General features: G+C 41.6%; 1 protein-coding gene across 1 annotated transcript; it reads right to left on the bottom strand.

Moving 5' to 3' along the window:
* Positions 1-256: 256 nt before the first annotated feature.
* LOC139479773 (interleukin-6 receptor subunit beta-like) lies at positions 257-26,237 on the bottom strand. Its single transcript, XM_071262641.1, has 15 exons — positions 26,126-26,237; positions 25,040-25,169; positions 21,766-21,786; positions 17,164-17,345; positions 15,405-15,541; positions 13,783-13,945; positions 12,732-12,826; positions 12,277-12,499; positions 11,592-11,749; positions 9,898-10,069; positions 9,076-9,231; positions 8,044-8,196; positions 6,395-6,476; positions 5,794-5,863; positions 257-5,144 (listed from the first exon to the last, which is right to left on the bottom strand). The coding sequence occupies exons 1-15, from the start codon at positions 26,220-26,222 to the stop codon at positions 3,957-3,959; spliced, it is 3,027 nt and encodes a 1,008-aa protein (XP_071118742.1). The 5' UTR covers positions 26,223-26,237; the 3' UTR covers positions 257-3,956.
* Positions 26,238-27,282: the final 1,045 nt, after the last annotated feature.

Genomic DNA, 27,282 nt, shown 5'->3' with positions numbered 1-27,282 from the left:
TTCAATGCAGACTGGTGGACATCCTCTGCTTGTGATCACTCCTGTTTGTTTGTTATTTAACGTTGCACTCAGCAGTATTCCAGCTATATGATGGTGGTCTGTAAATAATCGAATCTGGTCCAGACAATCCAGTGATTGACATCATGACTACATCATGACTACATGATACAGAAATAATTGTTGTCATATTATATTTAAGTGCAAAGAAAGATGGTAAGAAAAGTACATGTAATTTATCGAATTTGTTCTGGTCCAGTGTTATTACAAAAATATTCATGAAATGTTAGTTGATATACATATCTAACAAAATAAAACTATTCATTATTTTTTTAAAACAATATTCATAAACATTTCTGTTGGTATTTCGGGAACTGACCTGAAATCAACGTAAACAATGTGTGGTTGTTGGTTATTTACTCAAGAAAACATGCAAAACCAATTTGTCTTCCCTTCTGTTTCATAATTACTCTCAAGTTGGAGTTTCCGAGTTTCATATTCAAGAATTTCAAATCGGCAAGCATTGGTTCAAAATTGTCAGTTTCCCACAGGGACCTGGAGTAGAAAAGGTTTTTAGGGAAATAAACTGCATTCTGCGGCAGTGTGTGAAAGGTATCAGAGATACTAGAAACAATTTTTGTATATCAGTAAAGGTCATCAATTATGTTTCTAGAATCAGCAAAAAAACATAAATTATTTTCAACAAATTGAAAAAAATCCATCCACAGTCCTTTGGATTTGGGTAATTATTTTTGAATATTATTCAAATGGTTTTGATGTTTGAGCTGATTTACTTTTCCGGTGGTTGGCAAATAATAGACAAAAACCCAATGGTAGGTGTAGAGAGATTGTTCTCGTCAATGCCCGCCCACCACACTTGATCAGCCCTGATAGGGAGGTAATGCATTGACACTGCTCAATCAATAAATACATAGTTCACAGTTTTAGCCAGTATCCTTAGTCAGTATATTACTGCCTAAGAAAGCTTTTGTCAATATATTAATATCTAAGATATATTGCTGTCTAATAGGGCTGGGACGGGTAACTTGGGTACTCGGGTTGCGTGGATCCCGAGTAGGTTAGGTATAGGCATGTGATATATTGTTTAATGACTATCAATAAAATTCCATGGTTACACCAGTACAAGTCACTAGTGTTTGCATTACTTTCTGACAACACACACATTCCTTCTGACTTTACTTTGAGTAAAGTCAAAGCTTCAGTCAACTTCAGTGTATGCACGATCAGATCATTTTTTACCATTTCTAAATACTTTTTGTCAGGGCTACAGTAAAACAGTTCCCAATTCAACATTTGTACCCAACTTGAGACCAACAGTGGGTACCCGGGTAGGGTCGGGTAATAGGGGGTCGGGTACCCGGGTAATAGGGGGACGGGTACCCAGGTAACAGGGGGACAGATACCCGGTTAGTAAATTTGGACTCGTCCCAGCCCTACTATCCAAGAAAGATGTCTCAGTTTTGGAAGTCAGATAAATAATGATAAACTGCACATTCAATAGTTTAAATAATAATGTCAACTACAAGGCATTATGTCCCTAGTGATGAGCTAGCTATACAAGTATCATGTGATTGTCGTACATATTACAGCAAGATCAAATATTATCTAGTTTGTGAATTATACACTGTGACGTTACAAGGCTCAGAAATACTAAGGGTGAAGTTACTTCCACAACAAACAATCAGTTGCCAACGAAAGTGGAAATGCCTAATGAGCAATAAAATAGTAAAGTGAAAGACAGATTCACCGGAAGCAGTCATAAATTCTCCAACACCATCAATCTAAGAATGGTATCTGGTGAGGGAGTGAGTGAGTGAGTGAGTTAGGTTTAGCTTTTAACAGTATTCCAGTTATATCACGGCATGTCAGCTTAATGTGGGAGGAAAGCCTGAAGTGATGCAGATCTCAGACGTTTACCACTTTGGTGAAACCCACGAGCACGGGTATGGTGCTGATAAACCTAGAAACATAATCAGGGCGAACCGGGATTCGAACCCACAATCATAGGTTTCTGGTGTGCCCAAGGGACGCAACTCTGCACAGCAAATCGCGGCGCCTTAGGCGACTGGGCCACCCGTGCCCCCTAGTGGTATCTGGAGTTGAGATACATCATGGCATAACGGCAGTGATAATGTTAGTAGGCAAAACTCAAATTACATTCTTCCAAATAGCTTTTATCTATGTATAATTTCTATATGTATACAATTTTTATCTTCCTGTTCTTTTAGTAGGGTCCTCATCACAAGCATAACTTTCATATCAGTCTTGTTGACATTTTTTAAAACATAGTGTGTTTCAAACAAATTTCGAGTATTGAGTTTTGCCTCTGAAAGGAGTTTGGCAGGTGGCATCATTTAAAACACTTGCCTGCCCGACCATATGAGACAAAACAGTCCATGGCAGATGGTAAAATTTCATAAATGATTTTGTTTGTATAGATGTAGTTTATAATAAGGAGAATATGAATTTATATCATAAGTGGCTTATAGACCATGCCCTGATATTAGTATTTTTCAGAGAAACTGCAAGAATTATTCGCCCATATATCAATGATGCATGACATAGCTGATGACATTGACTTTGGCTATGAAACTCATCGACAGTTGGCTCAATTCGTATTCTGTCTCCGATCACAGTGAGCATATTCGACTTGGAACTAATCTTAATGTTTAACACTGCAGACAGTCTGAACTATAGCACTCAAAGTTTGCTAAGGATCATGTTTTGTTGATCTCAAAATATCCAACAAATGAAGATTGAAATATCACAGTAGACACTGATCATCGCAGGGTAACCCCTTTGGGGCCTCAGTTTCATGATGAACGTACAGAGGCGTGCAGTCATGGGCATGATGTGCACGAGGTGCTTGAAAACCTGTTTTTGGATGTATCGTGACAAAATCATTGCACGTCATTATCAGAGAGCACAACAACACTCCCTACTGAGGATTGCAACACAGATGAATCCAGATGAATCCAGATGAATCGAGATACTGTCCATACTTTGTCGTGCCCGATAATAACAACTGAATGCACTTAAGCCCTGACAACCGAAGAAGTAGCCGGATACAAGGGCATGCTTGAAACTGGGTCAACACAACGTCACGTTGCAAACGTCTTTGGTGTCAACCACAGTATGATTCCAGGATTCCAGGATTTCAATGTAGCCGAATATGAGAGGGGCTCAAAGATGATTTGGGGTGGGATCAGTAGAGATGGAAGAACCGATGTCCATGTCCTACAGCAGGGCGCGATTACGGGTGTGCGCTACAGGGATGACATTCTGAATGGGTATGGGGGTACAAAGGGACCAGACTTCATCCTCATGGATGATAAGACACTACATCATTGTGCTAGCAAAGTTATGGGCTTATGGAGTGGTCAGCCCAGTCACCAGACCTCAACCCAATTGAACACATGTGGAACAAGCTGCAGATAGCTTTCACAGGACACCTAGTCCCTCCGGCAAATCTACAGGAACTTCTTCCTGAAGAGTGGAACAATCTTCCCTTGGCAGCCATCCAGACACTTATTGAGTGCCAGGCTGTAATCGCATCACAAGGATCACATACACTACTGAGAGATGTTTCTTTTGGACAATGAATTTGTTTTCGTAATTTTTTTATGTTTCAGTTTTTGGTCAAAGATCTCAGTTGATGGGTGATCTGAATATTGGTTGGATGTTGTTTGTTGGGAAGGTGGCACATGACAATGGATTTTTGTTCATTAAACATGTCTTCACCAGATATTTCCTTTGGTTATTTCAACAGATGCATACAGTTTGATATATTACTCTTTAAGGAAGTGATCCTTGGGAAGAGTAGTTTCTCTTAGTCACAGAAGATAAAATTATGATTGTTTCATTTTCACAAACAGTCTTCGTCTTTCGGCAACCAGTAAGATGGGTGACATGTCTGGAATGGCAGTCAATATTAAGATTCAAGACAATATCTTGGCTTGCCCCAGATTCAGAGCTTCTTCATAGGACACATACCCTGTACTGTGAGTTGGGACGGGGGTACATGATGGTATGGGTGTGGCAGGGGGAAGATAGGCCAGTAGAGGTGTGGCGATAGTTGGAGGGGCTTGTGAATGTATGGGTGGGGCAAAGGGCAGGCCAGGGTTTGACAGTTGTGGCATGGCAACAGTAGGAGGGGCTTGTGACTGTGTGGGTGGGGCAAAGGGCAGGCCAGGGTTTGACAGTTGTGGCATGGCAACAGTAGGAGGGGCTTGTGATTGTGTGGGTGGGGCAAAGGGCAGGCCAGGGTTTGGCAGCTGTGGCATGGCAACAGTAGGAGGGGCTTGAGACTGTGTGGGTGGGGCAAAGGGCAGGGCGGGGTTTGACAGTTGTGGCATGGCAACAGTAGGAGGGGCTTGAGACTGTGTGGGTGGGGCAAAAGGCAGGGCAGGGTTTGACAGTTGGGGCATGGCAACAGTAGGAGGGGCTTGTGACTGTGTGGGTGGGGCAAAGGGCAGGCCAGGGTTTGACAGTTGGGGCATGGCAACAGTAGGAGGGGCTTGAGACTGTGTGGGTGGGGCAAAAGGCAGGGCAGGGTTTGACAGTTGGGGCGTGGCAACAGTAGGAGGGGCTTGTGATTGTGTGGGTGGGGCAATGGGAAGGCAAGTGAGTGATGGCAGGTGTGTGGCAAAAGGGCTGTGTGAGTGAGTGAGGGGGCCATGGCATGAAGCTGAGGATGAAGCAAACACAAACCCGAGCTGAACCTCCTGTCTGGGCTCATACAGTTGAGCATTGTTCTGTCCAGAGAATGTCAAATCCAGATCGCTCATACTGACCAATTGGTTATCTGAATTTGTACACATGCTTGGCAAATCTGCCATTAAGTAGGTTTCTACAGAGTCATTTCTCTTTGAGGACAATGTTTCACTTGCATCTGAGGAACTTCCCTGGTCTCTCCTGTGGAGCTTCCTGTTGGCCTTCCCTGAAGATGTTGGCCCAGATGTAGAACTACTCTCACTGTAGGAACTGCTTAACTGTGGGACCTGGTAAGGCTGGCAATTGGCTTCATGCTTATGTTCTATGTTGGACAGAAGGGCCGATTCAGAAGAGACACTCACAGTTTTCTTGGTGGAATTATTGTTGTTATTTTGGCCATTACTTCGAGTAATCTGTAAAACAGACACAAAATATATGGGTGATTCAGACAACAAAGACATAGGTAAAAGATGAAGAGAGACGCGTGGCTGCAGCTTCGTTTAGTGACACACTTTGCTTGGTGTGTACTGAGCACTGGAATCACAAACACTTTGACATAAATGGATATTGTTTGAGACATTTTGCAGTAAAAGATCATCACCCTCCATGATTCTCCAGGAGGTGAGGTGAAATTGGGTTTAATGTCGCGTCCAAGATTATTGCACTTATATAGCGACGTGCATGTACGTGTGTGTGTTTGTGTGGCTGCTTGTACTAGTCCGGACTGATGCCGATTTATAGTGCTAGCTCACTGAGATACCATGCTGCAGTTGAACACGAATACCCTACTCAGACACAGTATACTGACTCCGAGCCGACAAGTCCTTGTTTTAGCCCCTTAATGCCAAGCGCCAGACAGGGTAACAACAAGTACCATCTTTTAACGTCTTTTGGTATGACGCAGTCAGGGATCAAACCCCGGACCTACCGCTCTCCGGGCGGACGCTCTACCACTAGACCACAAAGGCGGTCTGATTCACCAGGAAATAACGAGACCTTGTCTTGCCCCGTCCTCTTTTTTCGATGGTTGTGTCAGTGCCACATGAACATTAACATACACACCTGTGAAGCGGGAAACTTAGGCATCGTGACAGGCAAGTAGAATTCTTTCTGTGTCAGCTTGCGCACCTTCCTGTAGACAAACACAGACTGGCTTTAAACATGTCAAGGTCGACAATAGTGTGTTGTATAAACTACATATATACAAACAAATTTGTGTAGTCCTTCAAATATAGACTCGCTCATTCTGTCCTTGTCACATCTCCATACACAAGGTCATCGAACTCTACAAATATATCTGTTATTATACCTCTGTGTCTCTCATACTCCTTTCACAGATCCCTACAAATATATCTGTTATTATACCTCTATGTCTCTCATACTCCTTTCACAGATCCCTACAAATATATCTGTTATTATACCTCTATGTCTCTCATACTCCTTTCACAGATCCCTACAAATATATCTGTTATTATACCTCTATGTCTCTCATACTCCTTTCACAGATCACTACAAATATATCTGTTATTATACCTCTATGTCTCTCCTACTCCCTTCACCGACCCCTACAAATATATCTGTTATTACTCCTTCTCTGTGTCTATGTCACATCACTGAGCTCATATAAGGAGCCGGGATCAGGCCCCGGTAGTCCCCTACTCACCAGCAGCACACACACAGGACAAATACCAACAGGACAAGGACTAGCACCACAACCAGCACCACCACCCACGTAAACTGTGGAGCTGAAAATATAAACAGTTACCAGTGTCAGATTATGGGTTTCTGTACAGCTAGAAAACTGCAGCAGTATTACAACTGCTCCAATCTATACCCTATGACCTTGCAACTTCTTCACCAGTCTGTAAGTGTTCTATAAGTGCCCCGTAATAAGTTCCAAAATTTGCGTATGTCCGTATCTTCTTGTGTATATTACACCTATTTATTCAGAAAGCTCTGCAGTATAGAAGAGGAATATAACTGCTTGGTAACTATAATAAGAAACCTCATTGAGTTTCATCGATGCTCAACTAATTTTCTTCCCTCCTGCTCAATCTTTGACAGCAAGTTGAGCTTATGTATGTTTTTTACAAGCACCCCCTTTGTCAATTTTCTAAAGGCCTAGATAACTGATATTGTTGTACTAATTTCCTTATCACTACACACAATGCACACCTGACAAACTTTATTACTGATATCGATATAGTTGTACTATTTTCCACAACACTTCTCACAATACACAGCTAACAGACTTTATTATATAACTGATATTATTGTACTAATTTCCTTATCACTACACACAATGCACACCTGACAAACTTTATTACTGATATCGATATAGTTGTACTATTTTCCACATCACTTCTCACAATACACAGCTAACAGACTTTATTATATAACTGATATTGTTGTACTAATTTCCTTATCACTACACACAATGCACACCTGACAAACTTTATTACTGATATCGATATAGTTGTACTATTTTCCACAACACTTCTCACAATACACAGCTAACAGACTTTATTATATAACTGATATTATTGTACTAATTTCCTTATCACTACACGCAATGCACACCTGACAAACTTTATTACTGATATCGATATAGTTGTACTATTTTCCACATCACTTCTCACAATACACAGCTAACAGACTTTATTATATAACTGATATTATTGTACTAATTTCCTTATCACTACACACAATGCACACCTGACAAACTTTATTACTGATATCGATATAGTTGTACTATTTTCCACATCACTTCTCACAATACACAGCTAACAGACTTTATTATATAACTGATATTATTGTACTAATTTCCTTATCACTACACACAATGCACACCTGACAAACTTTATTACTGATATCGATATAGTTGTACTATTTTCCACATCACTTCTCCCAATACACAGCTAACAGACTATATTATATAACTGATGTTATTGTACTAATTTCCTTATCACTACACACAATGCACACCTGACAAACTATATGAAATTACTGATAAAGGTGTTAACTTGCTATAGGTGCCAGCTACAGTATTAGTAAAGAAACATCTTAACAGTGTAAATAAAGATGTTGATATTCATTGTTATTACATAGGATAAACAATGAGTGAGTATGGTTTTACGCCGCTTTTAGCAATATTCCAGCAATATCATGGCGGGGGGACACCAGAAATGGGCTTCACACATTGTGCCCATGTCGGGAATCGAACCCGGGTCTTCGGCGTGACGGGCGAAAGTTTTAACCACCATAGGATAAACAAAGTTTTAGTAACTGGATAACATGGTGACATCCCCCTACCTTCTGTCACCTCTTTGATGATGGGTTCACTCTCTGGCCCCTCCCCTGCCCTGGACACAGCTCGGAGTGTCACCCTGTACTTCACTCCTGCTGACAGACCCTGGATGACGTGAGTCACGTCTTTGTTGGACACATTGACCTGCACTGATGGCCCTGAAAATACCGTCAAACATCAATCACCCAAGGAACTAAAATACAAGGATATAACATACATAAAGATTGTTGGACAGTTGGGTTCTCTCCTGGGCCAGTGAAATTTTTAGACAAAGTATAGTTCACTGTTGGAACAGTAAAATACATATTGATTGTTAGACAATTGGTTCACAGTTGAGGCAGTGAAATTTTTAGACAAAGTCTAGTTCATTGTGGGATCAGTAAAATTCATATCAATTATTAGACAGTTGGGCCAGGGAAATTTTAGACAAAGTCTAGTTCATTGTGGGAACAGTAAAATACATATTGATTGTTAGACAGTTCGTTTTCAGTTGGGCCAGTGAAATGTTTAGACAAAGTCTAGTTCATTGTGGGAACAGTAAAATTCATATTAATTATTAGACAGTTGGTTAACAGTTGGGCCAGTGAAATTTTAGATAAAGTCTGGTTCACTGTGAGAACAGTAAAATTCATATTGATTGTTAGACAGTTCGTTTTCAGTTGGGCCAATGAAATTTTAGACAAATTAAGTCTAGTTCACTGTGGGAAAAGTAAAATTCATATTGATTGTTAGACAGTTGGTTCACAGTTGAGGCAGTGATTTTTTTAGACAAAGTCTAGTTCACTGTGGGGCCTGCAAAGATCACACCATATTCATGTCTATGTCAAGAAATTGTTGTCATTTATGCTGCTTTTAGCAATATTCCAGCAATATCACGGTGGGGGACACCAGAAGTGGGCTTCACACATTGTACCAATGTCGGGAATCGAACCCGGGTCTTTGGCGTTACGAGCAAAGGCTTTAACCACTGGGCTACCCGACTGTCCCCTCTGAAATCATGAAATAATATGGGTGCCAATAAAACATCCTACACCTACCTGCACATTCAGCCTGTCTGTAGGAGACACAGTAAGACAACACAAAGTGGCTGATACACACAGGGCCGTCTGTGGGGTCAAACGTGTCCCAGGCAGCTCGAAGGCCATTGTGAGGCTGTTTGCGTGAAAAGCGGACGTTTTGTGGAGGATGAAGATCTGAAAAATAATGGAAGGTAGAGATAGGTTTGCATGATACAATAAAGGCAACTTTGATTTTTAATCACCAGATTTGGAATGTACAAGTATAATTTCCATGATAGGTCCGATTTATTGACAGTATCTATTTGGAACTACCACTCGTATCCAGAAATGCTCAGAGGAAATAACATTCAGATCAGAGAGACCCGTGAAAATCTGGGGTAGAGTAGGTCTTCAGCAACCAATGCTTGCCGTCAGTGGCAACTATGCTTGTAGTAAGAGGCAACTAACGAATCGGGTGGTCAGGCTCACTGACTTGGTTGATGCATGTCATCATGTCACAGTTGCAAGGATCAATGTTTATGATGTCAATCACTGGATTGTCTGGTCCAGATTATTTACAGACCACCGTCATATAGATGGAATATTGCTGAGGCAACATTAAACAACAAACAAACAAACACACAAATCAGATCAGAGAAATGTGGCTGGTCCAGACTGGATTCTTTAAAGGCCACAGAAAATGATATAGCTAGATTGGGACATAAACAACATTAACTTGTACATGATATCAACAGGATCCACAGAATCAGGAACTTCTAAACATACTTCAATGCATAATATGAATATAGATATTTGCACATTTTCATTCCATCTGTATAAGACATGGTTTCCAGCACTCACTCGTCCTCCTGTTGTACACACACTCATTCCATGACAAGCCACTGCTGTAATTCTGAGTGGATATCTCCATCTCTGCAGATATGCCAATCATCTTGTTGGCAGGGTTACCATCAGGCACCTCCCACTGGAAGGATGTTTGATTGATTGGGAGGTGGAGCCACTGAATAGAGTCCTGGAAATAAAGTTCACAAATATCCATGGAACTTATCAAGGTACGTTTTGTTTTCATACTGTATACAATACGTTACGCCACAGGGGCATATAGGGGAATTTGTATATATATATGGCTGTTATCTTTTGTAATAAAATTATCATGGAGTAATAAATGAAAAAGAAAATGTAGGATGTCCCGTCATAAAGAATCATATTGGTTCTGAGTGCAAAATGGATAGATAAACTTGTACTAACAAAATTAAATCTTTTGCCCTCAAAAAGTTAAACCAAGACATAAAAAAGTCTGTCCTTTATAAAATAATTGTTACAGACTTTCTTTCTCGACATCATGTTTAGGGCTGGGACAGGTAACTTAGGTACTTGGGTCGGGTGGGTACTGAGTAGGACCTGGGTACCACACGACTACCCGTGGTTAGTCACGTGATTTTATTGTTTTAACCGCAAAAATTATCTAGAACTCTATGTTTACACAATAAGTGTCATTCTGACTATGCACATATTCCTTCTGACTTGATATGTTTGCATAAAGATAAAACTTCACTCAACTTCAGTGTATGCATGATCAGATCGGTTTATACGTGTATCTAAATACATTTTGACAGGAGTACGGTCAAATTATTCCTAACTGGTCATTTAGTACCTATCTCTTGAGACCTACAGCGGGTACCCGGGTAGGGTCGGGTAATAGGGGGATGGGTACAGGATAGTAAATCTGGACTCATCCCAGTCCTAATCATGGTGTATGTCAAGAAGAATCCCTTAGTGTTACCTGGAGCCATGAGACAGATCAGATCATGCCTCCAGCTACCCATCATTTGTTTCTCAGATAACATGATCATCACCATATTATCACAGCCTATAAATATATTTTGAGATTTTGTGACCGGAGGGTGCAAAGTGAGAAGGGGATCTGAGGGTTGACCTACATCCTAAATCCACAGGGGCATATAGGGGAATTGTTAAAAATATGGCTGTTATCTTTTGTAATAAAATTATCATGGAGTAATAATTGAAAAGGAAAATGTAGGATGTCTCGTCATAAAGAATCATATTGGTTCTGAATGCAAAATGAATAGATAAACTTGAACTAACAAAATTAAATCTTTTGCCCTCAAAAAGTTAAACCAAGAAATAAAAAAGTCTTTCCTTTATAAAATAATTGTTACATACTTTCTCTCTCAACATCATGTTTAGGGCTGGGACAGGTAACTTAGGTACTTGGGTGGGATGGGTACTGAGATCATTTATCATAGCGTGGTTTAGGGCTGTATTATTCTCCCTCCACCCCCAACCATTTTTTGTAACATTTGTCATGCCCCCCCTCCCCCCCTATAATAAATGACTAGTCCCTAAACCCTTAATTTTGTTCAAATTTTTAGTGATACATTATGGCAACCCACCTCATTTGCTGTGTCATGTTCTCTCTCTATTGTAAATGACCAGTCCCATCACTGGGCACAGTGACCGAACCACAATCTTAACCAACAGATATGATGAGTAGCTTTGTATTCAGTTCTTACCCTGCATTTGAAAGTGAACTTGGATCCAGTACAGTGGTACAGTGTGTACCCTAGGGTCTGCCCCTCGGGGGAGTCCTGGGAGTGTTCAGGGGGGCCCCAGCTGATGTTCAGAACAGAACCCTCGGCCTCCACCAGGATGTCAGAAGGGGGAGGCAACTCTGCAATAGGTCATGAGGGAACATGAACCCAATGGCACCAAGCTATACATGGTGTAAATACAAGCTGTTATGATAAAGTAACACATGTTCTGACATTTACTGATTACCTGTTCATGATATTACAAAAGACCCGTGAAGAATAGGTCTTCAGCAACCCATGCTTGCCGTGATAGGCGACTGTGCTTGTCGTAATAGGCGAATAACGAGATCGGGTGGTCAGGCTCACTGACTTGGTTGATGTATGTAGATGCAATCACTGGATAATTTACAGACGGCCATCATATAGCTTGAATATTGCTGAGTGTGGTGTTAAATAACAAACAAACAAACAATATTACAGCATAGAGGGAAGAGAGATGCCTTGGCTCGATGATAGATGGAACATAATTATTTCATGTATTGATCAAACAAGTCTTTGTCAGAAAATTATTAAGCGTTTTTGAAGATCTTGCTTGTGCATTTTAGTAAATGTGACTCTACAATTTGCAACAAAATTTCCCGAAAATCTTGCAAAATCATTTACTTACTGTACTGATATGCTGGTATCACCATGGATGCGGAATGCTCCGAATATCCGACCCGAGTTCTGGCTTTTAATCTGATCAAGTACTGTCTGACCTTCTTGATCCCGAGGTTGATCGATGTGTCCGATCCCTCCGCCTCAAACTCCTGCATCTGTCCTGTCTCCGTGTCGATCTGCGTCACCTGGTACTGAGTTATCTCCCCATTACACTCCACGTCTGCAACTGGCTGTTGGGTCAGTAAGACAGCGGATAAGTAGATATTTATGAGTGAGTGAGTGAGTGAGTGAGTGAGTGAGTGAGTATTTCAGTCATATCACAGTGTTTCAGTTTCATGTAGGGGGAAGACGTTTCCCACTTTGATGAAACCAGGTATAGTGACTTTGTGAAAGGGTTTTGATATCATATGTAGATTTAACAGGTTTGTTACCTTTTGGTCTTTTGATACACCTTGTACATACCTGCCAGTAGATGGTGACCTCACAGTCCGAGGTCTGAGAGCTGCACTTGTGGTATCTGAAGCTGCTGATCTCAATACCAGGAACCCCACTCGGCACTGAAGGACAAATGCAGCAGTCTAATACTACAGGCAATGTTAAATGTTGTTCACAGTCATCTTTATAAGGGCAAACTAAATTAAGTCTGGACCAAGCAAACCAGTGACTGAATGCATGAGGATCCATACCATCAGTTTTTATTTGTTTGTTGTTTAACACAGCACACAGGAATATTCCAGCTATGTGACAGCGTTCTGTAAATAATCGAGTCTGGACCAGACAAACTAGTGATTGACATCATAAGCATCAATATAAGCATTGAGGTACGATGACATGCATCAACCGAGTCACCGAACCTGACCATCCGACCCATTCTTACTTGGGTCCTCACCGCTTATACATTTAGGGCATGATGACACACAATATTTTGGTTTGATTTGAGCTTTGTATATTTTATTCACATAACATGAAAAGGATTTGGTACAAGTTGTTAACTTTCAACATATTTACAATAGTTCATTTATATAATAACATGTTTGTCAAGAATGGATTTCAGGAGACTGGGAGAACAGAACACAAGATAAAAATAGATATGTTTTGTGATTGATCTGTCTTGGGCCCACCAGTGGGCTCTTAGTATGGCAGAGTGAGTGAGTGAGTATGATGTTATGCTGCTATTATATTCAAGCAATATCACGGCGGGGACACTAGAAATGGGCTTGACACATTGTACCCATCAAACCATGCTTTCTGTAAGAGGTGACTAGGTTTGTCGAAAGACTAACAGGATCGGGTGGTCAGACTCGCTGACTTGGTTAATGCATGTCATCGTATCCCAATTACGTGGATCGATGCTCATGATATCAATCACTAGATTGTCTGGTCCAGACTCGATTAATTACAGACCAGTGCCATATAGATGGAATATTGCTGAGTGCGGCATTACACAACAAACGGTGTGTCACACAGGGAGATGGCTAGGCAATACAGTACAATATATGATTGATCTACTCACCATCTTCCATGGTCCTGGCTACAAGGGAGGTCCACTCACTGTAGAAGCCGTGGGGCTGACTGTAGGTATAAGGGATGGGGATACCTGACACCAGCAGAGTGTACGTCCTGCCTGGGTGCAGCCCACATGTAGTAACAGTGGTGATGTCAGTGTAATTGTAAATCTGAAAATTAAAAAGTTTACTTGATGTACATTATCATATATGATGCTTTGCTCAACCAGTGAGACACTTGAGTTTGGCTTCCTATCCAATCTCATTAAAATCAGATCTTAGTTCTCGCTACCGCTAAACAAAGATCTGAGGACGTCCCATTAAGGGTCACGTCAGAACGACCTTTCATCCAACCAATCAGAGCGTCGCTTACCAGATCATGAAAGTGACTGTCGGAATGTGTTTTCCAATCATGCAACCACTAAATATTTAACATGGGGTATTCCGAACGACAGTTACGGGTTTTATGATTATATCCATATAATCTAGGACATCTTTAAGCCATTCCAGAATGTGCTTTTTATCAGTCTTATTGTAGTCGCCAGTTTGAAACTAGTGTCGTAAAGCTTGAGAAAGCTGCCTTCGGATTGGCTAATGTTGATTTCTTGTCAATCATTTCACTGGTCGGTCAAAATTCTCGAAAGGTCGTTCTGACGTGACCCGTATTGGGATGTCTTCAGATCTTTGTTTAGCGGTAGCAAGAACTAAGGTCTGATTTTAATGAGATTGGCTTCCTATCTCAATGTCCAGGAAAAGCTATAACAAAAGTAACAAGCAGTCAACCATATCCCATCTGCCTTACTTGCTTATGATTGTTGGCCGCCTCTTTGGCCTAGTGGTAGAGCGTCCGCCCGGAGAGTGGAAGGTCCGGTGTTCGATCCCCAGCCACGTCATACCAAGAGACGTTAAAAGATGGTATTTGTTGTTACCCTGCCTGGTGCTTGGCATTAAGGGGCCAAAAAAAGGACAGGTCGGCTTGGAGTATACTGTGTCTGAGTGGGGTATTCATGCTAAACTGCAGCATGGTATCTCAGTGGGCTAGCACTATAAAATCGTCATCAGTCCGGACTAGTACAAGCAGCCACACACACACACGTGCATGCACATCGCTATATAAGTGCAATAATCTTGGACACGATGTTAAACCCCATTTCGCCTCACCTCCCAACTTATAACTATTAATAAGCTTACGTTTCAGTGAAAACAAAAGGCACCAGGTGTCTCTGACGTGATAGATAGGAACAGTTTATTGAGAAAAAGGCAAGGTTTATAAGTCTGTCACCAGAAACTCTATCCTCATTTGAACATATCCAACTTGTTGCCTTGAAAAAAATAAGCTTACAAAAAATCAGCCCTTGCTAGAAGGGAATACAAAGTATCATGAATGAATTCTTCATGAGTCAAGCTCCTGAAAATGAACACTCATCTGATCATGTCATACTTCTTGCTTCAGAAACATATGTTTTAATATATTGTTTTAATTCCTGAATGGCAAAAGGCACTATTTCAACACATGCCTTGCGAGTATGCAAAGTTTCAGAAAGATGTACAGAACGGTTTTAATTTTGTTTTGGTGGGGTTGAAAATATCACTGACAACTTCTTCCCCGAATGTATCCAGGATGCATCACCTGTAGCTGAGAACCCTGTCTCACATGCAGCGTGTACAGAATGGTCCGGTCTTCCCCCTTGCCGTGTTGCCACTGGAGGGACAGACAGGTTGTGTTCCGGTCCACCACGGTCAGGCTGTCCACTGGCGCCGGCCTCACTGCAACGTCAGCACATTGGTTAAGTGATGTACCGGTAATATCCATATTTCATGTTAATAGTCAATAACAGCAAACTATCACTATTCATAATGGAATTGCATTTTTGGTAATCCCCTGACTTTTGGGAAGTATTTTCGACATTAGTAGTTAATTCAGAGTGTCAGGTTAACTGTCATAATAACCTAGGCTTTATTTGTGAATGCTGTTCTACTTCGTAATCTCAGTCGGACGACACAATGTAATGTGATGCCTTGTTTCCTGGCAGTGTACTGGGAGATATTGGAGGGCAAAATCAAGGTGAAGTTATGACATCAGGGCTCCACTGAAATTATGTATGTATTATGTATTTTCAAAATATACAAAATATCAAACTTGTTGAAAACAAACTTGACCGAAGTTTATGGATACCAGGTTGATCTATTTGGAACTGTTGTCTTTGCCAGAATTTGTAAATTTATAAATTTGTAACCATATTAAACACATTCACAAAACAGCTTGACAATTGCGTGTAAATACCTTGGACTATGAAGATTTTCCTTATTTGAACTTTTTTGATATTCTAATTTTTCAAGCTGTTGAGATGAATGTAATATTTTGTGTTAAACTGAGCTGCAGAGCCTTGGCACATGTTTAAAAGTTTTGCTTTAGGAACCATTTATTGGCACTGTAGTTAGCAAAATGTTTCCCAGTCTAAGACTGTGAGTGAGTATGGTGTTACCCAGTGTTAGCCATATTCAAGCAATATGACAGCGGGAGACACTAGAAATGGGCTTCACACGTACCCCTGTGTGGAATTGAACCCAGGTCTTTGTGAGCAAACACTTTAACCACTAGGCTACCCCACTGCCTCTGGCTAAGACTCTCCATGGAGGTAGCAAAGGTACTGGACCCTGGCATGGTGATCTACCTTCAGCTGCTGGCAACTGTAGCCCTTTTTTATTATGTATTGTTACATATAGTGATATCTTTTTATGGTTGTATACTAGTTTAAAATATGAATCTGCGATATTCTAGTTATTTTACTTTCCATCAGGTTTTTATTTATTTATTCGAAATAAATGTATTTTAAGGTATAACTTCTCGTCATGATATGGCTGAAATATTGCCGATGTGACGTTAAATATTAACTCACTCACTCACTCACTCACTCTCTCTCTCTCTCTCTCTCTCTCTCTCTCACTCACTCACTCACTCACTCTGGCTAAGACTATGACTGAAAGGATTCAGGGATATCTATGAAATATTGCAACTTTGTATTTTGTAATCTATAATTGTAGATATAATCATTTAAATATGCCTACCAACAATGACTAAAATAAGGACTACTGGTATTCTATGATAAATACGCGGTGATGCGGCCGTCAAACCGGCTGTTTCAATCATAGGTTTTTTTTTAAGATCTATAATCAACCTCCGATAGACCAATCAGAATCGATTATTTCCAAATTCATGGTAAAATGTTAGATATTTCCTTTGTGAGGCCCTTGTGATGTTGTTTATTCATTATCTGCATCCAAGTTGTGCAGCTGTGCATACTGTTCGCACATTTCTACGTCCCATAAAACCCTGCAACAACTACCCCAAGCCACATTTATTCTAAACGTAAGTACTGTCTTCATACCAAGCATGTTAGTGTCAATAGTAAAGTTCTGAGTTTCCAGCAGAGCTTCATCGGCCTTGCCTACAGTTGCCACGACAACCTCCATGTAGTAGATCATCCCAGACTTGTAGGTGTCCCTACCATCGTTGGACTTCCAGCGACAAGAAGTCTTAGTCTGGTGACTGCAGCTAGACAACGCATCCCTGAAACACACACACCTCAGGAGGTGACCAGCTGGATGACTGGATAGATGGATAGATGGGAAACAAGGGATGGAGAGGATGGAGGGATAGGAAAGGTGGGGGAGGGATAGGAAAGGGGAGAGAGGGATTGACCGGAAAGTTGGGGAGGGAAGGATAGGAAAGGAAGGAGATGGATGGAAAGGAAAGCGAGGGATGAGGGATAGGGGAGGGAGGGATAGGAAAGGGGAGGGAGGGATAGGAAAGGAGGGAGATGGATGGATAGGAAAGCGAGGGATGAGGGATACTGGAGGGAGGGATAGGAAAGGGGAGGGATAGGGGAGGGAGGGATAGGAAAGGAGGGAGATGGATGGATAGGAAAGCGAGGGATGAGGGATAGGGGAGGGAGGGATAGGAAAGGAAAGGGAAAGATGGATAGGAAAGCGAGGGATAGGGGAGGTAGGTATAGGAAAGGAAGGAGATGGATGGATAGGAAAGCGAGGGATGAGGGATAGGGGAGGGAGGGATAGGAAAGGGGAGGGAGGGATAGGAAAGGAGGGAGATGGATGGATAGGAAAGCGAGGGATGAGGGATACTGGAGGGAGGGATAGGAAAGGGGAGGGATAGGGGAGGGAGGGATGAGGGATAGGAAAGCGAGGGATGAGGGAGGGAGGGATAGGAAAGGAGGGAGATGGATGGATAGGAAAGCGATGGATGAGGGATAGGGGAGGGAGGGATAGGAAAGGAGGGAGATGGATGGATAGGAAAGCGATGGATGAGGGATAGGGGAGGGAGGGCGAGGAGAGGGAGGGATAGGAAAGCGAGGGAGATGGATGGATAGGAAAGCGATGGATGAGGGATAGGGGAGGGAGGGATAGGAAAGGTGGATAGGAAAGGGGAGGGATAGGGGAGGGAGGGATAGGAAAGGGGAGTGAGGGAATGGAGTGATGGATGGGAAAGGGGAGGGATGAATGAAAAGAGGTGAGTTTATTTGAAGATTGTAGATGGTTGTTAGAACTAATTGTGAGTGAATGAATGAACGATGGCAAGAACTGTGGCCATCTGTGAAAGGATTGATTAATAACAATATGCAGAGGATAGTTACAAATGATTTATTTTTTCAACTATAAAGCAAAATACAGTTTAAGAAAATATTATTAGATATTCAGTTTATGATGACAAACACTACAATGAATATTGAATTAGGCAGACACATTTATTATTATTCTTAATTTGAAGCAGATGAATGTAGAATGATTGAACTGTATGCATGATATTTCATTATTAAGCACACCATATATTTTAAAAAAACTCTTTGCAGTGAAATAAAGGTGTTAGTAAAGCTTTCATCTTAGAGTCAAGCAAAATGGCCAATTACGATTTCATTGCTTTAAAACCTTGTGAGACTTGAACAAATAAGGAAGGTTGCTGACACAGCCAAGATGCCTGCAAGTCTATGGCTGAAATAAGCTGGGAATTGTGGGCTAAAAGTCAAATCTAATGAGTTTAAAGTCAATAGAAGTAAATTCTTTAAATGATAGGCTGTTTATTGGTTTCAGATTCAGCACACTGGAACTTGAGCAGAAGATTGTTTTTCAGTTGCACAAAGTATAGCACATTATCATGTTAAATATATTTTTCCTGTAGTTGTATTCACATGTATGCTATTACTGACATATAGTGATGATACATTGTTGCATAAATGTTGTCAAGGTGAGTGATTTGCATACTGGTAAATAAGTGTACCTAGCAAATAAAATGCCAATAGACAAAAATATCTTTCATATAAAAAGTAAAATTAAGCTTTTGCAGAAATACTGAATCTGCAACAAGTTGATTATCTTAACACGGCCCAGCAGACATCCTCAAGGTGTGGGGTTAGCAGCATGGAACAGAAGAAACCAAATAATCCACAGGGGGGAACACGATATGAAACACAAGTGTCGTGATTCAGGAAAGTTTTCCTATTTTGTGGATTGGTTATTAACTGTGTCGTCTTATAGTTGAGTATGACCCAGTGCTTCATGTTTAATCTTTTGCTGCAAGGAAACTAAACAGGGCAAACAGTGATACCCCGAGAAAAACTCTCCCCCTCGTCAATATTTCCCCCATAGCTGATGCCTGCTGATTATTAAACACACCAAAAATACATATGTTGTTTGTTTTTGTTACACTTGTTATGACAGCTATGACAGCGTCATATACATAATCAAGTCTGTACCAGGTACACCACTGATTGATATCATGAACAATGTTCCATGACTTCATGATAGAATAACATGCAATCTTCCAGGACACCGAGTGTGACCATCCGATCCAGTCAGTTGCCTCATACAACCAGGACACTGAGTCTGACCATCCGATCTAGTCAGTTGCCTCATACAACCAGGACACTGAGTCTGACAATCTGATCCAGTCATTTGCCTCATACAACCAGGACACTGAGTCTGACCATCCGATCTAGTCAGTTGCCTCATACAACCAGGACACTGAGTCTGACAATCTGATCCAGTCATTTGCCTCATACAACCAGGACACTGAGTCTGACCATCCGATCCATTCAGTTGCCTCATACAACCAAGACAACGAGTCTGACCATTCGATCCATTCACTTGCCTCATACAACCAAGACAACGAGTCTAACCATCCGATCCATTCAGTTGCCTCATACAACCAAGACACCGAGTCTGACCATCCGATCCATTCAGTTGCCTCATACAACCAAGACCCTCCGATCCATTCAGTTGCCTCACACAACCAGGACGCTTGTTCTACCAATCTATCCAGGGATCCAGAAGGGACATATTTTGTTTATACATGGGTGGGCGAATGTTGTTTAATACCTCTTTAATATTCCCACTATATTACAGTGGCCTGTAACTGATCAAGGCAGGATATGGTAAACCAGTGACTGAAAGCTTAGCAAGAGCCACAATCTATGGCTTTAGGGCATGATGACACACACTCTATTTAAAGAGCACGACCAACTCCTCTTCACTGTTGTTGTCTCTGATGATTGGTTGGTTGGTTGGTTTGTTGTTTAACGCCGCACTCAGCAATATTCCAGCTATATGACAGCGGTCTGTAAATAATTGAGTCTGGACCAGACAATCCAGTTATAAATATCATGAGCATTGATCCACACATTTGGGATTGATGACATGTCTCTGATGACAAGCATGAGGTATTAGTGATCAGAATGACCCGGAATCCCCACGGAGTCGAAAATAATTAAAGGATTCAACATGAGGAAGTAGCCTAGAGCTGTTAGATTTGCTTTGGAAATGTTTAACCGATGATATTAAAAGCAGGAATGGTTTCACTGCAGAGAACCTGGCAGGTACCCCATCTTTGATTTCTCACAGACCTTGTGAGACCATGTATTGTTATCCCTTGGTGGTATTGATGCAAAACTGATTAAACAAATACAAGATCCCACACAGTAAAAATATACCAAATATATCCTTGCCAGGAGTTAAGAATTTTAGGTAATGGCCATATTATGGGATGTCGGATACCAAACATCTACCATACCTAGGCATCCAACCTTCCTAGAAATGAGTGATGTCTTTGGAATGAAGATGAAAAAGCTGTGACGAAGCTGAAGAGGAGGTGTTTAATGAAATTTATGCTGTGAAAGTTTGTAGTGCTTGGGATCATGCAAGGTAGTCATGGAGTCATACTGAAAGACAAGACTGTATCGTGACCTGCGTTTTTGTTACACAAGGCATATTACACTGAAGCTGTTTGTGAAATGGCCGCTCGATGGAGAGAAGGTTTGTTGATATTGCAACTGTTTTCGATGTTGGTGTTAAACTGTTTTCAATAGTGAAAATGACGCAAATAGCTCTTAACCCTACCATCTTTCAATAGCCTCCTCTCCCTCAATAGCTCTTAACCCTACCATCTTTCAATAGCCTCCTCCCCCTCAATAGTTCTTAACCCTACCATCTTTCAATAGCCTCCTCTCCCTCTCCCTCTCCCTCTCTCCCTCTCTCTCACCCTCATCCCTCCTGATGACTTTTAGAAAATGAACACCAAACACTAAGAGGTGTTGCCAGTTGATCAAAACCAGATGCATGAGCGAGTTGGGTTTAATGCAGCTTTGAATGCTTTTATTGTATCAGCTTGATGTGGGATTTTATGAAGGTCTTAAGACATTTGATACTTTAGTACGGGTATGGTGCTGACAAACCAAAAAGCATAAAGAGTGTGAAGCAGGATTCGAACCCACAGTCCTGTGTTTCTGACACACTCAAGGGGCGCAAATCTGCACAGCGAATTGAGGCACTTTAGATGACTGGACCACTCATGCCCCGAGATGCATTGCGTAAAATGTGAAAGAAAATATGCGAATGTTTATTTCTTGTGCACCACCAAGCAAAAGATGAAGCCATACACCAGATGTAAGCAGATGAAGAGGTACATGGTAAGTAGAACATACCTTGGTTTCCCAGACCTGTGCCTAGAGCATCAACACTACTCATCAGACATCTGTTATATCTACCTCAAGCACAGGAGTTAATCATAGAACACTGAGGACTAAACTAGTGATGAGTGATAATACTGTGTGGGTTTAACTTAATGTGTTAACTACCAACTGCTGTAAGTTCTAGTGTAACTTATCAACATTTCAGGGTATTGTTAGAGGCTGATAATTGAACCAAGGTCAAAGGAAATATTTCAAAGTGGGAATACATTGACCATTTGAGGTTAGAATAGTTTTAAATGATATATAAATGTAAAATATAATTCACTTAAAAGGACCAAACATGGAAAAGGCTTTCGTATTTAGTTTTACATCATTAAGTGCAATGTGATAATACCACCGGAGTTAGGGAAAATCAAACAATGATTATCATTGTTAATAATTCTAAGATTGCTACCTCTGTTATCACATCATTACCAAATTCCTGTATTTTGGCTGCAATCACGCTGAACTAAACTTCCAGAATTTCAACAGAAGTCCTCTTTCCAAACATTAATCAACTAGAGACAGATGATTGCGGAGGTGGGAGGGAGTACTTCTGATGTAATAGAGGTATTCTTTGAATTATTAAAAATGATAACTATTGTTTCATAATTCTTACGAATCCTCTACCTCTATTACATCATTGCCAGAATATGCCAGAGGGAAGACATTTAAATAAATCTGCTTCAATCATATAAATCTGCTTCAAATCCCCAAGAGTTGACATCCATTGAATCACTTCGAGAGGACTTGACAATCGTGAAGTGGAATAATCAGTCAATATGTGATACTCTCTCTAAAACAACCGTTATATTGCTGATATACCTATTAATGATTATCTTTGTACTCTCTTGGATATCATTATGTTTAATTCGAACTTTAACTACTGGTTTTGACGTCACTTCCGGTCTAAATGGCATCATTTCTGCCCTAGGAAGCCTTTGAGGTTCATATGGCCCCACCCCACTCTTTTTCCGTCAGTGGGAAATTTTCAACCTGATAATAGCCATCTTCAAGAGACATGGGAGACCCCTGGTGACCGTCATGGGCGAGTATCCTGTGGGGTAAATTGGACAGATGCTAGGGTTATATAACCCCGTCTGGTGGCCATGTGTCCGTAGCGCTGGCAGAAGAAGACGGACGTAGCTCTGACAGGAACATGCCACCATGCCTCCTCTGGGCCAGAAGATTCTTCTGAGCCTGGTTAGAATAAGGCCATCTCGGGGCCCAGTCGTCTAAGGCTCCGCAATTCACTGTGCAGAGTTGCGTCCCTTGAGCACTCCAGAAACCTATGATCGTGGGTTCGAATCAAGGTTTGTCCCAATTTTGTTTCTAGGTTTGTCAGCAACGTACCCATGCTCGTGGGTTTCACCGAAGTGGTAAACATCTCAGACCTGCATAACTTCAGGCTTTCTTCCACATTAAGCTGACACGCTGTGATATAACTGTAATACTGTTAAAAGCGGCGTCAAACCCAACTCACTCACTCAACAGACTGATAAGAATGTCGGTTGATCATGCGGTGGTGTAGATGACATATCAGGTTGAGACATTATATCACCAACTTTCTCTTGTCTTCTCTGTTAGTTTAGTGTGATTGCAGCCAAAATACAGGAATTCGGCAATGATGTAATAGAGGTACAGGATTCGTAAGAATTTAATGACTTGTAAAACATGTTTGTTCACAATAATATTATTACCAATTTGCCTACCACATGAAACTTGCTGAAACTCCTGGATAAATCCCTGCAGTTAAGGATGATCAAATATAAAATAATGTGGAATCTTGTAGAACATATAAACAGTTAGAATGATCAAATGTAGAATCTAGTAGAACCTATAAACAGTTAGAATGATCAAATGTGGAATCTAGTAGAACCTAAAAACAGAATAAATCAAAAGTGGAATCTTGTGGAACCTATAAACAGAATGATCAAATGTGGAAACTAGTTGGAATGATCAAATGTCAAATCTAGTTAGAATGATTAAATGTGGAATCTAGTAGAACCTATAAAAGATGATTAGATGTGAAATCTGGTAGTACATGTACCTATAAACAGAATTAGAATATGAAATTTGAATTCAAAATCGTTACAAAAGAGAATTAGAATACCAGTACATGTATTATGGAAAATACAACATGAAATATAAATATGACTATAAACTTTATGAAATTTTATACAAATAGAATAGCATCAATGATGATTGTAGTGAGTGCTATTTTCAGCATTGCATAATCTCTGAGAAAAGTCTGAGTATGCACTTCGTATGATAAGAAGCCAGATGCATACATGATCTCTAAGAGGCAACCAAGTCTTCATTTCAGGAGATCAAAATCCACGGCCATACATGATCTCTGAGAGGTGACCAAGTCTTCCCTTTAGGAGGTCAGAACCCACAGACATATATGATCTCTGAAGGGTGACCAAGTCTTCACTTTAGGAGATCAGAACCCAGAGACATTTATGATCTCTGAGAGGTGACCAAGTCTTCACTTCAGGAGATCAGAATCCACAGCCATACATGATCTCTGAGAGGTGACCAAGTCTTCACTTCAGGAAATCAGAATCCACAGACATACATGATCTCTTAGAGGTGACCGAGTCTTCACTTCAAGAGATCAGAATCCACAGACATACATGATCTCTGAGAGGCAACCAAGTCTTCACTTCAGGAGTCAGAAACCAGATACATGACCTCTGAGAGGTGACCAAGTCTTCACTTCAGGAAATCAGAATCCACAGCCATACATGATCTCTTAGAGGTGACCGAGTCTTCACTTCAAGAGATCAGAATCCACTGACATACATGATCTCTGAGAGGTGACCGAGTCTTCACTTCAAGAGATCAGAATCCAATGACATACATGATCTCTGAGAGGTAACCAAGAGATCAGAAACCAGATACATGATCTCTGAGAGGTGACTGAGTCTTCACTCCAGGGGCCACTTGCACAAAGCGATCTTAGTGCTAAGATGATATACATACTTTAACATAGGCTTACAATAGTCGTAGCGCTAAGATCGCTTTGTGCAAGTGGGCTCAGGATATCAGAAACCAGATACATGATCACTGAGAGGCAACCAAGTCTTCACTTCAGGAGATCAGAAACCAGATACATGATCTCTGAGAGGTGACCGAGTCTAAAGTTCAGGAGATCGGGTAAATAAACAATTAGTGTGTTCCTTCCTTTTGCCCTTTGTTGCCTATGATCAGTCACAGAAAGCTGAAATGAAGCTGTACTTACATTATTGCCCACTTGAGCCGAACTGTGACTGAATCATTGGAGATGAGGTTCTGACCAAGCTCCCAGGTACATAGCATGCTCTCCCAGTTGTCCACACAGCAGCTGAATGCATCCACAAGCTTGGGTTTTCCTGGGAAGGATTTGATATCATTTTTGTTATTTAATGCCGCACTCAGCAATGTTCCAGCTCTATGATGGCGGTGTGAAAATAATCGAGTCTGGACCAGACAATCAAGGGATTGACAAGAGCATGAATCTACTTAATTAGGATACGATGACACGAATTGACCAAGTCAGCGAGCCGGACCAATCGATCCAGTAAGTCACCTCTTGGGACAAGCATGGGTTGCTGAAGATTTATTCTAACCTGGATCTTCACAGGCAACCAGGGAATGCGAATTATGCAATAATCAAACGCTGTACAACCTATCATTGCTCTGTTTTCAGCTGAGATTTTCTATGATTACGGAATTTATTTTGTTGCTTTTATCTGAACAGTATTCCAGTCATATCATGGTGTTCTAGCTTAATGGTTAAAGCCCAAAGGGATGTAGGTGTTACACGGTTACCATTTTGGTGAAACCCACGAGCAAGGGAATGGTGCTGACAAACCTAGAAACATCAGGGCAAATTTGGGATTATAACCAATGACGACCCATGCCTCCCAGATAGAAGGGAAAGTTTGCATGTGAAATGAGATATTTTATGAAGTAATCCAGGGATTATTTGGCTGTGCAGTTAAGGACACACCAGATACTCACAAAATGCCCATGTACATGTCTTTGTTGAACACAGCTTTAAACTTCAGGCTGTAAAATTTATTTATGAGTAATTCTTTTTACCTCTGTATATTTTAACTGGCTGACATTGTCACAATTATTACCCAATGACATGGGTACATACATTAGGTAGATCCAAGTAGTTGTACTTGAGCTTCTAGCTCTGTAAAGATCGCGGGTCAGAATTTGAGTGTGGCATTAAACAACACATAAACAACTGTATGCATTATATCTAAAAAGTACACACAATGACAATATCATAATATATACTTGTGTACTGGGCCATGTCACACGACACCACACTCACCTGATCCAGTCTCCCCTTGGCTGGAGGTGGACCCATCTGTACCCTGCTGACTGTAGCTGCACCAGACACAGAGAAGCAGCAGCACCAGAACCCTCATTGTAGATGGTGTATCCAGGACCCAGAACTGTACAGGTGAGGCTACAACAGCAGACAGTGGTCCCAGCACAATATAGGTGAGGCTACAACAGAAGACAGTGGTCCCAGCACAATACAGGTGAGGCTACAACAGCAGACAGGGGTCCCAGCCCAATACAGGTGAGTCTACAACAGAAGACAGTGGTCCCAGCACAATACAGGTGAGGCTACAACAGCAGACAGGGTCCCAGCCCAATACATGTGAGGCTACAACAGCAGACAGTGGTCCCAGCACAATACAGGTGAGTCTACAACAGCAGACAGTGGTCCCAGCACAATACAGGTGAGGCTACAACAGCAGGCAGGAGTCTCTGCACAATACATGTGAGGCTACAACAGAAGACAGTGGTCCCAGCCCAATACAGGTGAGGCTACAACAGCAGACAGTGGTCCCAGCCCAATACAGGTGAGGCTACAACAGCAGACAGGGGTCTCTGCACAATACAGGTGAGGCTACAACAGCAGACAGGGGTCTCCGCACAATTCAGGTGAGGCTACAACAGCAGACAGGGGTCTCCGCACAATTCAGGTGAGGCTACAACAGCAGACAGGGGTCTCCGCACAATACAGGTGAGGCTACAACAGCAGACAGGGGTCCCAGCCCAATACAGGTGAGGCTACAACAGCAGACAGTGGTCCCAGCCCAATACAGGTGAGGCTACAACAGCAGACAGGGGTCTCTGCACAATACAGGTGAGGCTACAACAGCAGACAGCGGTCCCAGCCCAATACAGGTGAGGCTACAACAGCAGACAGGGGTACCAGCCCATTACAGGTGAGACTACAACAGCAGACAGTGGTCCCAGCCCAATACAGGTGAGGCTACAACAGCAGACAGTAGTCCCAGCCCAATACAGGTGAGGCTACAACAGCAGACAGGGGTCTCTGCATAATACAGGTGAGGCTCCAACAGCAGACAGGGGTCTCCTCACAATTCAGGTGAGGCTACAACAGCAGACAGGGGTCTCCGCACAATTCAGGTGAGGCTACAACAGCAGACAGGGGTCTCCGCACAATACAGG

This window comes from Haliotis cracherodii, unplaced genomic scaffold (genome assembly GCF_022045235.1).
Source record: "Haliotis cracherodii isolate W230 unplaced genomic scaffold, xgHalCrac1.p SCAF_4, whole genome shotgun sequence".
Lineage (NCBI taxonomy): Eukaryota > Metazoa > Mollusca > Gastropoda > Lepetellida > Haliotidae > Haliotis > Haliotis cracherodii.
The sequence above is the reverse complement of the archived record's forward strand: the minus strand, read 5'-3'. Positions and strand labels throughout refer to the sequence as shown.